The sequence below is a fragment of the Crocuta crocuta genome, unplaced genomic scaffold, assembly GCF_008692635.1.
Source record: "Crocuta crocuta isolate KB4526 unplaced genomic scaffold, BGI_CrCroc_1.0 scaffold761, whole genome shotgun sequence".
Classification (NCBI taxonomy): domain Eukaryota; kingdom Metazoa; phylum Chordata; class Mammalia; order Carnivora; family Hyaenidae; genus Crocuta; species Crocuta crocuta.
In genome coordinates, this window is record NW_027528354.1 from 947467 (window position 1) to 960206 (window position 12740).

The 12740-nt window shown below is 36.0% G+C and overlaps 1 protein-coding gene and 1 long non-coding RNA gene across 7 annotated transcripts in view; one reads left to right on the forward strand and one right to left on the reverse strand.

The window, feature by feature from the left end:
* The window catches only part of LOC144223062 (uncharacterized), a 58822-nt gene that overhangs the window by 40307 nt on the left and 5775 nt on the right, over positions 1 to 12740 (forward strand). The gene's annotated exons all lie outside the window — the stretch shown is intronic.
* IFT80 (intraflagellar transport 80) overlaps positions 1 to 12740 on the reverse strand; it is a 117961-nt gene that overhangs the window by 21365 nt on the left and 83856 nt on the right. For all 4 annotated transcript variants that reach the window (XR_013332542.1, XM_077753761.1, XM_077753760.1 and 1 more), the window contains 6 exons: positions 7079 to 7143; positions 4370 to 4505; positions 3933 to 4080; positions 2672 to 2843; positions 1216 to 1305; positions 945 to 1117 (listed from right to left, as the gene is read on the reverse strand). Coding sequence is in view for 3 of the 4 variants with exons in the window: in XM_077753761.1 (XP_077609887.1) it covers positions 945 to 1117; positions 1216 to 1305; positions 2672 to 2843; positions 3933 to 4080; positions 4370 to 4505; positions 7079 to 7143 (784 nt within the window). In the remaining variant the exon portion in view is untranslated. The remainder of the gene's footprint in view (positions 1 to 944; positions 1118 to 1215; positions 1306 to 2671; positions 2844 to 3932; positions 4081 to 4369; positions 4506 to 7078; positions 7144 to 12740) is intronic.

The following is a 12740-nucleotide window of genomic DNA, read 5'->3' on the forward strand; positions in this document are numbered from 1 at the left end:
TACATACTGAAATATTTATAAATAAAGTGATATGATGACTGGGATGTGCTTATTAAAAAGTGGTAGGGTAGGGGTAGAGAGATAAAGGTGACGAAAGACATGTCAAACCTGGAAATATCCACATGCCAATTTTGTAACATAGTAACTTCAGGTGTGTACAAGCACTACGGCCTTATCCCTGAGAGACACATACCTGAGGGAGTGAGGGGAGAAACATGATATGTCATAGAGAAGAGCAGCATGCCACTCACTCTCAGAAAGCAATCTATGTCAAAGCCTCATGTGTAGCGGAAAAGGCTACTACTGAGCACTCCCCATTTCAAATCCAATGGCCTTTCCTCCTTAGCAATGCAAATTTCTCAGGGCTCTTCTCTCTGGCTGATTTATTCAAATCTTTCAGCAGATCTCTCTTCTTTCAACCAACCCATAAATGTATGTGGTTGATGTCTTCTCACTCCACACATTTCCTGAGCAACTGTGTCCGTTGTTTTTTCTTCAAGTGCCCTCCATTTGCTAATGACTCCTAAATCTACATCTCCAGTTCAAATCTTGCTCATGAGCTCCCGATTCATTAATCAACTATTATCACATATCCCTTCACAAATATTTCAAATCCAACATGCCTAACACTGAACTCACTATATTGCCTTCCATACCTGCCAATATTAGTACCATCATCTATCCAGTTATTGAAATCAGAAAATTGGGACACAGTCTAGATTCTCTTTTCTTCTTCTTTATACCTCAACTTGTAATCAATCGCAAGTTCAGCAAAGGCATAAATCTTCAATGGCAAACTACTCACAAATATAAAGGTGAATAAATTCTTCTGTGATGTTAGGAAACTATTCAGTAGAGTGGAAAGTGTAATGTACCAAGTGGTAGATAGAAGAATCCATTAAGATCAATTGGGTTTTAGAATTGATGAAGAACATTTTTATTACCTTTCCCAGTTATAGAGATTAATATTGATCTGGATAGCTTGATAAACAAGGCCAGCCTGAAGAAGGACCATTTCAGCCTCCTGTATGTTCCCACTAAACATTAGTATGTGAGCCATTTTTGACTCTTTAGATGGAAGATCTTTTATGGAATTGATGTATTGAACTTTATCAATCTAAAAAAAAGAAAAAAAAATGAAGTGGATAGTAACAGAAATATAGCAAATTATGGGAAGAAAAACCGCAAACATATAGACAAGTAAACATTACTTACTTCACCAATTGCCGCATAGGCTATTTCTGCGGTAGTCATATCTCTATTAGCAACTGCCATAGCAGCGAGGCAAGCCCACATGGTTTGCTCCTAAAGCAAAACAGGAGAACAATTATTTCAACTACAAGCAGAGCTGCCCTAAAATAAACAGTGATTTAAAATACATAAAAGTTACATTTTAATGAAAAAATTAAAAATTCCTGAGCATGGCACTGAAAAAACTAGTAATTTAATAAATTAGTGCTGTGGAAATTTCACAGATACTTTGTTGAAATATATTGGTAACACATAAAGAACTTCTTTTGAATAAAATTTCTTACAAATTTTCATTTCTAATTCAAAGATTAACTTTAAAAAAGTTTTTTAATGTTTATTTACTTTTGAGAGAGAGAGCGTGCGTGAGCAGGGGAGAGGCAGAGAAGGAGGGAGACACACAGAAGCTGAAGCAGGCTTCAGGCTCTGAGCTGTCAGCACAGAGCAGACATGGGGCTCGAACCCACAAACACCGAGATCATGACCTGAGCTGAAGTTGGTCGCTTAACCGACTGAGCTACCCAGGTGCCCCTCAAAGATTTACCTTTGAACTTCTGATATACTTTTAAGATAATTCAAGGTTATAAAACCCTCCAGTCTTTTTGATGAGGTCAAAGAATGTAACTTACAAGGAACCAGAGAAATAGTGAGGTTCTTAGACAATGCTATTACAGCAGATTTCTATTAATGACTCACTGTAAGGGAAAGTATCTAAAGGTCATTTTAAAAGTATACTTTAAGCAATGCTAACCCACGTAAAATTAAAAAGTTCTGTGGTCAAATACATTTGGAAAATACTGGATTCAACCAAGCAGGAAATGCTGATCTAGAGTTTCTTAACCCTAGATGTACAAATCATCTGAGGAACATTAAAAATATGCCAGGAATTCATTCCAGATATAATAAATTAGAAGCTCTCTTGGGGTAAAACTTGGGAATCTGACTTTTCAAAAAAAAGTTCCAGAGAAGATTTTTATATGTGCTAGTCTAGAGAAACTACTCATTTGAATTATAGCTTTTTAAAGAGTAAATCACACAGCAATACCTACCTATCATGTCTTCACTTATAAAAAAAAAAAATCTCATTTGCAATTTTTCCAGCCCCTAGCTGTTACCATTTCTCTTTTCTTTTAAGTTTATTTATTTATTTTGAGAAAGAGAGAGGGCGAGATCGTGAGCAAGTAGGGGAGGGGTAGAGAGAGATGGAGAGAGAAAGAATCCCAGGCAGGTTCCCCACTATCAATGCAGATCCCAATGTGGGGCTTGAACTCATGAACCATGAGATTATGACCTGAGCCAAAGTTGGATGCTTAACCAACTGAGCCACCCAGGCGCCCAGCTGTTAACATTTCTTATCCTGCACAAAGATATGTGTAAATACATAATATATACACAACTATGGATCTAAAATAAAATAAAGTACCTTAACAAAGCGACAAAGTCTTACAGCATCTTCCCATTTTGAACTGCTTACATATTCATGGAGAATACCAGGATACGGTGATATGCTGATGTGAATCAGTGAGCCATCAGCTCTTCTTATAGTTACCTGATTTCCAACAAAACTCACAATATGGGGATTTTTACTAAATTCACTGTTGGAAAAAAGCAAAGTATAATTTTTATTCTGAGCTAAATCTTTCATATATACTAAATTAGGGGAGTTGACCCTTGACACAGATATAAAGTCTCCCAATCTCTAAAATTCACTCCCAAAAAAGTTGACTCCAGGGAGAATGTATATATTTAAATAAACACTTGAATCTAACTTGCTCCACCTGGAGCAAAATATAAAAGTTTAATGTGGCAAGAATTATTATATATTTGAGAGCTATGCCTAAAAGCATCTGAAATAAAATTTTTTCCCTAAGTCTTAAGGTAAATTATTTAAATGATTAAGAAACTCAGCTTCAGCTTCTGAAAGTATAAATGAATAGAAAATTAAGCTGATTCCAAGATTATTTCTCATAATAAAAAGAGGGGAACTTGAAGTAAAGCAACTAACTTCATTCGTTTAAATACTTTTAAAATGATGCTTCTCTGGTTTTGCTAAAGTTGTGAATTGAATATCAAAATGAACTCAAAATAGATTTGAAAGTTAAGCTAAGTTTGGAGTTGAGAAGCTATGTATTCTTATTTTGTCAACAATGAGAGATCTTGCTATTTCCAAGAGAATTTAGGAGTATACATGTATTTTCTGAAGCATATAAAATAAAAAATAACTCTTCAGTAACCTTATATATGTTTTCTATCTTTAATATTAATTTAGAAATTCAATTCTAGGGACACATCCATTCCTGAAAGTATGACAGTAATTAATTATGATAATCTGAAAAAGAATACAGATTGACACATTATGTAGCACTGAAAAAATCTTAAAATTATCCATATTAAAATCACTAAACCACACTGAAAAAAAACCTCCTGAGTTTAAACAGTAGGCTTGAAAATTATATTCATATAGGGAAAATGATATCCATAAAAGGAACAAATAAATATAATAGTATTATACAACACTTTCAACTTGACCCCCAAACTGAAATCTCATTAAGCTAGCTTTAGCTGAACAATGTGGTTGACTGACTAGAGTGCAAAGTACCTTGCAGGATTGACATTAAATGCAAAAACACGACACTTTAGAGTTATTTATCACTATAAACAATTCCAACAGTAAATGCAGTTACCTTGCATCCCTTTCATATAATGTTTTAGGCAAAATGTCTCTGTCCACATAAACTGTATTGGGGTAATACCACACAGTAAATCGAGTATCCTGAAGTCCACAGAGGATATTGCATGTATCACTCCAGGCCAAAGTATGCACCATTGTTCCTTATTTTAAAAAGAATGTTAATGTATGATTAGTTCCACTATAATAAGTATTAAAATATTTAAAAAATCAATTGACATACAGGACCCCATCTAATTTCTGGTAGGTATGACTCTATTTTCTGAGTTTATAATGTTGAAAACATGTGCAAAATTTTACTTAAAAATTTATGGGAATATTCAAATATTTTACCTAGAACCATTGTTTTTAATTTCCAAGTCTTTCTTTCAATGCATTATTCAGAGATTAATTCAAGCAATCAGAATTTTAAATGTATTATAATTATTTTACCAAGTTTGATAATTTGTTCTTCCTTCCCAAATCGTTTCACTGAAGTGATATAGAGATCTCTATTTTTATCAATGAAGGCAATTTTTCTATCATTGGTAAGCCCTTTTTGATCCAGAGCAATTTCCAAAATTTCATTCTAAAATTTAGAAAAAATGAAAATACTTGATTAGTTTTAGTGCTTGATATCAGATCACTTAAATTATTTAATTATGAAAAATGTGTCTATTTAAAGATCAATTAAATAACACTCCCCTACTTAGAATGATAAACTGTCCCTGATATATAATTTTAAGCTACTGATATAATTAATAAGCTAAAGCACAGTTACTTTTTATTAATTTACAGGGGAAGATGTCCCTTAAAACACTATAACATAATGCATATGTTTTTGAAACTCTGGAGGCTGGGAAACATTTCTGTCCTCCTGTTCCACCTTAAGTAGACAAAGTGAAAGGGTGAGGCAAATTTGAACATCATGAGAGATCTACTAACTCGTACTCTACTTACATTTAAGTTCTATAACATATGTACTCTAAGTAAAGAGCCTATGTTTTAAAGATTTGTAAGAATAGATTTATGAAAAGACTGTATGTTTTAGAGGCTTAAATTTTATAGATTCTTTCACATTCATTTCCTGTGAGACAGGAAACTACCTTGTGCTATCGGTATCACTATACTTACTTTATAGACAAAAAAGACTGAGATGCATAGCCAGTAAGTGATTTTGCCCAGAAAAGCTGGTAACAAGCGTATTTAGAATTTAAAGTCCAGATTTCTGACTTTAAGATTAGTATTCTGTCCACATAACAAAGTATTTCTGACATATTACATTAATCTATTACACTATTATACTAGCTAGTGAAATGAATTTGCTTATAACTTGGAAATAGTTCAGTGTGGATTCATTTCAACTAAATCCAAGAGGGATTTATTTACTGCTTACCATGTCTTAAGACTTCCTAAACTTAAAAAAAAATTTTTTTTTACACTTGCTAGGATTTGTTGTTTTTTGAAGGTGTTACGATGATACCTTAAATGTCCATCATTTGAGCACATGTTAAATAAAATCCTGATACATCCATAAAATGTTCTACTGTATGATAGGGGTAGGGGGAAAAGGATTAGGAAAACATTTTATATATTGATAAAGAAACATCACCAGAAATAGTGTTGTGTGAGAAAAGCACTATACAGAGTTTATGTTATATTTTTGTAAAAGGAGTTATAAACATATATCAATTTTGTTTGTATATGCACTAAAAATCTCTGAAAGGAAAAAGGAATTTAATAACGGTGGTTACCATTATTAAATGGAATTGGATTGACAAGAAACAGGTGTAGTAGGGAGACTTATTCACTGTATAGTTTTCTATTCTTTTTCATTTCTAAACCTTTTGAATTTGTTATTCAAATTTAAAACTAACAATTACAGGGGCACCTGGGTGGCTCAGTCAGCTAAGTGTCCAATTTCAGCTCAGACCATGATCCCATGGTTCATGGGTTCCAGCCCCGCATCGGGCTTTGTGCTGACAGCTTGGAGCCTGGAGCCTGCTTTGGGATTCTGTGTCTCCCTCCCTCTGCTCTTCGCCTGCTCACACTCTCTCTCTCTCAAAGATAATCATTAAACAAAACAAAACAAATCAAAACTAATAATTACAAAAATTAGAAGAAAATATATAGCCAGGCTTCACTAGTGGCACTGAGCAATAAAGTTAAAAACATCTTTAGACCTGAATATATCTCTTATTAGAATAAATAAAATGTGCTCCTTTGCTTATTTTATTTTACAATTTTTTTCATGTTTATTTTTGAGAGAAGAAAGGCAGAGTATGAGCAGGGGAGGGGCAGAGAGAGAGGGAGACACAGAATCTGAAGCAAGCAAGCTCCAGGCTCCAAGCTGTCAGCACAGATCCTGAAGCAGGGCTCAAACTCACAAATCGTGAGATCATGACTGGAGCCAAAGTCAGAGGCTTAACCAAGTGAGCCACCCAGGTGCCCCTCCTTTTGTTTATTTTAATTTTTTTATGTCTTTATTTTATTTTGAGACAGAGACAGAGTGTGAGCAGGCTAGGGGCAGAGAGAGGGAGACAGAATCTGTAGCAGGCTCCAGGCTCCGAGCTGTCAGCACAGAGCCTGACATTGGGCTCAAACTCAGACTGGGAGATTGTGACCTGAGCTGAAGTCAGAAGCTCAACCGACTGAGCCACCCAGGCTCTCCCCTCCTTTTTTTATTTTAATGCTAAAAATCAGAAACCAGTAAGCAATTCACAATTCTTTTTGTGTTTCTATAGAATTTTTTCCCCCAGTTTAACTACAGTGTTAAAACCTAAAGAAAATGCTGGCTAAGGACAGGTCAATGGGAAAACTGCAAGATGTTTAGAAATACAAAAATATTTTTATTTACTAATCGATGCGAAAAGTTTAATCGAGATAGAATATTTTATTAGAAAGAAGTAAAGAGCCTGGATAATAGACATATAAGTCAGATTCTTTTATCCAATTAATTTGCAATTGGTTTTCTATTATAGAGTTTGTTAGTGCTTAGTCTTACGACATTTTTAGGCAAAATACTATATGTAGAATGCATACCAGATTTAAATATAAAACTAATTTCTATGTTTTATTTTCCTTAAAATGAAAACATTAAACTAAAAAAAGAAGTAAATAAATAGTGGCTAATTAACTTTAGAAATAGCTAATGTCCATTACCTTATGAGAAAGAAGCTTCCCATCACCTAGTGGTTTTCCAGTTGATGCCTCAAAAAGAAAGATTACTTAAAAAAACAAAGTAAAGCATTAGTTAATATATTAGAATTTTTATTGGTAAACTTCAGTCCTAATGAGAAATTATTTAACTCTTTGGACCATAGAGTATCTATTAGAATAGAAGAACAACAGCATCAAATTCTTACTTATTAACAGGGTCATATTTCTTAGAAAACAGTGGAACTGAATATGTCTTCCTAAACATGACATTTCCTAATTAGAATAGTTATTAATGGTATGGCTTCCCTTCTCCACAGGATCAACAATGGTTAGTCCAAATCTAGATGTCATTTGTAATTTTCAGAGCTCTGATACAGATGAATATAACATCATGGACAATCATATTTCACAAAAGAAAAATGTGTCAAGTGCCTACTATAATACTAGGCAATGTGTTATGTGCTGCTCAGTTTCCTGTGGTCAGTACACTACTGTGGTATAATTAGTAATCTGTCTGGTTTTTGTCTGGCATTCCTGGCAGGAAGCTTCAACAACCCTTGGAATATCCTGAGTGACAGGAGTGTCCTAGTTATGCTAATGGGGAGACTCTTGGTGGGCCCTAGACAGCTTCAGAAATTGGGGGTGGGGGGAGAGATAGAAATAGAGTTCAATCAATGTGGCTAATAATTTAATTAATCATGCCCATGTAATTAAATCCCATAAAACTCAGTGTTGCTTCCTCACTGGTGAACATAGTGATATACTGAGAGGGTGAAGTGCTCTGATTCCATGAGAGGGCACAGAAGTTCTGTGTTCCTTCCCAGGCCTCATCCGTGTGTATCCTTTATGCTAAAACTGTAATTCTATGCATAGCACCTTCCTGATATCTGTGAGTCATTCTAGCAAATTATCCAATTTGAGGAGTCCCTGAATTTGTAGCCAGTCAGTCAGCAAAATGAGTGGTCTGAGGACTCCCTGAGACTTGTGGCTAGTGTCTAAAGTGAGCGAGGGCAGTCTTGAGGAGAATTTTGCCTTCAAGGTTTGAGTCTGTGTTAATTCCAGGTTATTAGTATTAGAAACTAATTGTAATATACTCAGTTAATATACTCACCAACAAATGGAATAGTTGGTGTCGGGAAGGGTGGGATTCATCTAACTCATAAAAACATGTGGTTTGGGAAGAGAAAGGATGAAAGAATGGGGGATGAGGAATGTCTGACTCTTAGAAGCCACAAGGTCACTCATGGTATGAAACAGCAGCTAAGTTGCAATCAGCTGTGAGATGTAAAAGTCACCTATGGATTTTGAGATGATGGATCCATCTCCTGGGGAGTTGGCTCACTAGATGCATAAGAAAATGCAAAATAATAAGAAAAAAGAAAAATATGCAGCCCCATAGTTAGTATAATCTCTAATAGGTAAAATGAAAGTAAGAGATGGGCCAAATATAGATTCTGGCCACTCTCAATTACAGCCTCTAGTCTCAGGGCCCCTCTGAAGGAATGTGTTAGAGAAGATCCTGACCCTGGTCAGCCTGGGTTACAGCCACTATCCTTACAGCCATTTCCCAAGGAGAAAGTTATGCTAAAGCAAATAATAAAAAAAGGCTAAAATAATTAGACAATGACAGAAAGGAGCATTAGAGATAAGGCATATTAGAGATAGAGAGGACCATCAAGGCCATCATCTCAGCAGGGTAAAAAACTAAGAAATGGGATGAATACAATAAACATTGAGGGGGTCAAAAAATAGAGGTTGGGTGGACCAAAAAGAGCCCATGTTCATGTTGGTCCCCGAACACTGAAGGCCTTTAAGCAAATCTGCTTTACTCACCCTAGTTTGGAGGAATTTGGAAAGCTGTATGGCAAAATAGCAAAGAAAAACCTCACCTCTAATTGCCTGGGGTTATGGTTCCTCTATTTAATAAATATATGGGTTGAGGAAAGGGCCAGAGTTCCTTGGCTCAAAGCTCTTTTGGGGACCAAGGTCTTATGTGCAGGAGTGGGCAAAATGGTCAAGGGCAGAATAGAGAAGTTTCTAGGACTCCCTGATATGAGAGTCCAACGCACTACAGTACCAAAACCCATTGGTGAAGTTCTAATGGAAACTACAATTAAATTGAGAGAACATAGGGAAGCAAGGGTTAATATGATTAACGTGAAGTTTGAATGAAAATTGGAGCATTATATGAAGAGGCTGTGTCTCCTTTACTTGAATGTTTAATGGGACTGGATATTGTCTGACTTGGGAATACTTCTGCTACCTAGTGTTGTAAAACTAACACCTGTTGGCAAAGTCCTACTGGCAGTCAGTTATATTGAGAGGATAGAGAAATACGAGAACTAATGGGATTAAGGTGAACGTTTAAATGAAAAATGGTATATTGAAGAAGCTTTACGTGAAGTGGTTGTGTCACTTTTACCTGAATATATTATATGGATAGATATTGTACCTAATTGGAGAATGTTTCCCCTATCAAGTACTGCAAAACAAAAGGCATGGAAAATCCACCACGTAAACAATATTAACAGGACATACAAAACATAAACCAAGCCTGGACACAGACAAGCTTCTAATATCAAATGGTATAGGACAGAAGCTGGAGTGGTAAATAAAGATACATTCTCTGTACAGCAGTCTCATGTGGAGTGTAGAACAGGACTTATGACAAAAGCCTGTGAGCACCTCCCAGTGACAGCTACTAAAACTCTGGACTAGACAATTTCCATTTGGAGAAGCAATTACTAGCTTGCTTTCAGATATTAATCGAAACTGCTTCTGAATGAAGAACATAAAATAATCTTGAAACCTGAAATATCCAGGATGTCTCGGGTGATGTCAGAGAAATATGCTAACGAGGAAGGCAGCGCCCAGAAGAGTTCTATAACAAAACAGAAATGCTTTGTGCAGGAACACACCAGCAGGGGGATGCATGGAGCATACTCATGAGCAGGTAGATTCATTTCCCCAGGAATGACTCTGAAACCATGTGAGGAGCAACAGATTCTATCATCACTTGGAAGGTGCCCTGTGAACAGCTCTCAACTGACCAACAAATAGCTGCTTGGCTGATGGATGGCAGTTTCATCAAGAACACACAACATTCTGTTTGGAAGGCCACCACGCTGACTAAAAAAGGTAAAATAAATTGGCTCAGTGAGCTGTACTGCATGTTGTTTACCCTTATGTTTGGATTTCAAACTACTCATAGGCAGTGGTCAATGCCCCAGCCATATGGTCAGGCAGAAGGGCAATGGCCCCATGGAAATCACTATGGGAATCTGAAGGGTGCATTAAAGTAGGTCATGTCAATGCCCATCAGAAGAACCCTCTTTCAGCATCAGAAGATGATTAGAATTGACAGGCAGATACCCTGGCATGCTCACTTGAGGTAGCCACTTGGGTTAATGAAGTGAGTGGACTGAAACAATGCAGAGATGGGCCGAATCTAGACATATTCCCTTTGCACCCTCTGAGGCACAAAATGACAAGAACTGTCTTGTCTGCCAACAAGAGAGATTTAGAGGCTGCAGATAGCTATGGGGAAGATTCCCAGGGTGGGAGGGAGTCCTTGTATATAGCTGGCAAGTCAGACTGATGCCTGTAGCCCTGGGGGGCTACAAGTGGGTCCTGACAGAAATAGACGCTGACTCTGGGTTGTGCTTTGCTGACCAGTGGTAGATGCCAATGCTCAGAGCACTATAAAAGAAGTGGAGCAGAAGATATTGCACAGATTTGGACCACTGAGTCAAATTTCTTCAGACCAAGGAACACACCTTACAGCTCATCATGTCCAACAATGGGCAGAGATATACTTTCTGAGAGTAATGGTAGTAGTAATTAGTAGTAAACTAATTACCATTAGAATTAGAATGGAAAATAAAAACAGTGGTTGTCTAAAATGAGGAGAGAGGGAATCTAGGCATGAAGAACTAGCTTACAAACCTTCATGAGTGTGTAATCACACTATACATGAAGTGAGCAAAGAGTGTGTCCACACTAGATAAATTTCTCTGCAATTTCAGTGGAAATAGGGAACAGGGGGTGAAGAGGATGCTAGTATGACTATGCAATTTTTCCCACAGTGGGAAAATGTTGGTATGATGTCTATACTTTTTTCATTCTTCCCCACATCATCTCAACTTTCTTCTTATTTGATACAGCGGTATCATCATAGGATGAAGGATACAACTACAATTATCAGAAGCAGAGATGATTCTTAGGCAAGAAACTAACTATATTTTTAACCTTCATGTCAGAATTTCTAAGGACCTGATGGAGTGGGTTGTGCTTTCACTCCATCTGGCAAATTTGGGGTTAAATGTGACTGCAGCTATACTGCCTAGTGGTAGAGATAGCCCACTAGTTCTATACAAATGGAGAGAAGGAGAAATAATAGCTGAGAATAAGAGAATAACTAAATGGGTATGCAATGGGGGAAATCCAATTTTACATTAATTCTTCAAAAGAGTCTCAGAGCATAAGCTGATATTATTTGTTTGTTTTTCCAATATTATTAACATACAGGGTTATATGTAGTTTCAAATAAATAAAATAAAAATAAATATTTAAAAGCTGATATGGTTCCTTAGATCAAATACTGTAGAAGCATAAGAAGGTGAAGCCAACAAGAGACTCACTTCAGACCTAAAGACACATGCAGATTGAAAGTAAAGGGTTGGAAAAACATTTATGATGAAAATGGAAGCAAAAAGAAAGCTGGGGTAGCAATACTTATATCAAACAAAATACTTTTAAAAAAAGACTGTAACAAGAGACAAAGAGGATATTACATGATGATAAAAGGAACAACCAAACAAGAAGATATAACATTTGTAAATATTTATGCATCCAACATGGGAACATCCAGATGAATAAAGCATCTATTAACACACACAGGAAGAAATCTATGGTAACACAATAATAGTAGACTTTAACATCCCGCTTACATTAATGGATAGATCATCCAGACAGAAAATCAATAAGGTAACAGTGCCTCTGAATGACATATTGAACCAGATGAATCTAACAGATATATTCAGAAGATTCCATCCCAAAACAGTGGAATACACATTCCTTCCAAGTGCACGTGGAACACTTTCCAGAACAGATAACATGTTGAACTACAAAACAAGTCTTAACAAATTAAAAAGGACTAAAATCATATTATGCGTCTTTTCCAACCACAAATGGTATAAACCTAGAAATCAATCAGAAGAAAAAAATCAGGACACAAATACATGGAGGTTAAATAACATGCTAGTAAACAATGAATGGATCAACCAAGAAGTCAAAGAGAAAATAAAAAATACATGGAGACAAATGAAAACACAATAGTCCAAAATCTTTGGGATGCAGCAAAAGCTGTTCTGAGAAAGAAGATTATAGCAATATAGGTCTACCTCAAGAAGCAAAACAAAAACAAAAACAAAGTCTCAGGCAACCTAACCTTACATCTAAAAGAACTAGAAAAAGAACAACAAACAAAGCCCAAAGCCAGTAGAAGGAAGGAAATAATAAAGATTAGAGCAGAGGTGTGTCCTGGCTGCCTCAATTAGTAGAGCATGCAATTCTTGATCTCAGGGTTGTAAATTCAAGCCCCACATTTGGTGTAGAGATTACTAAAAATAAATAAATAAATAAATAAATACTGGAACTGTATACC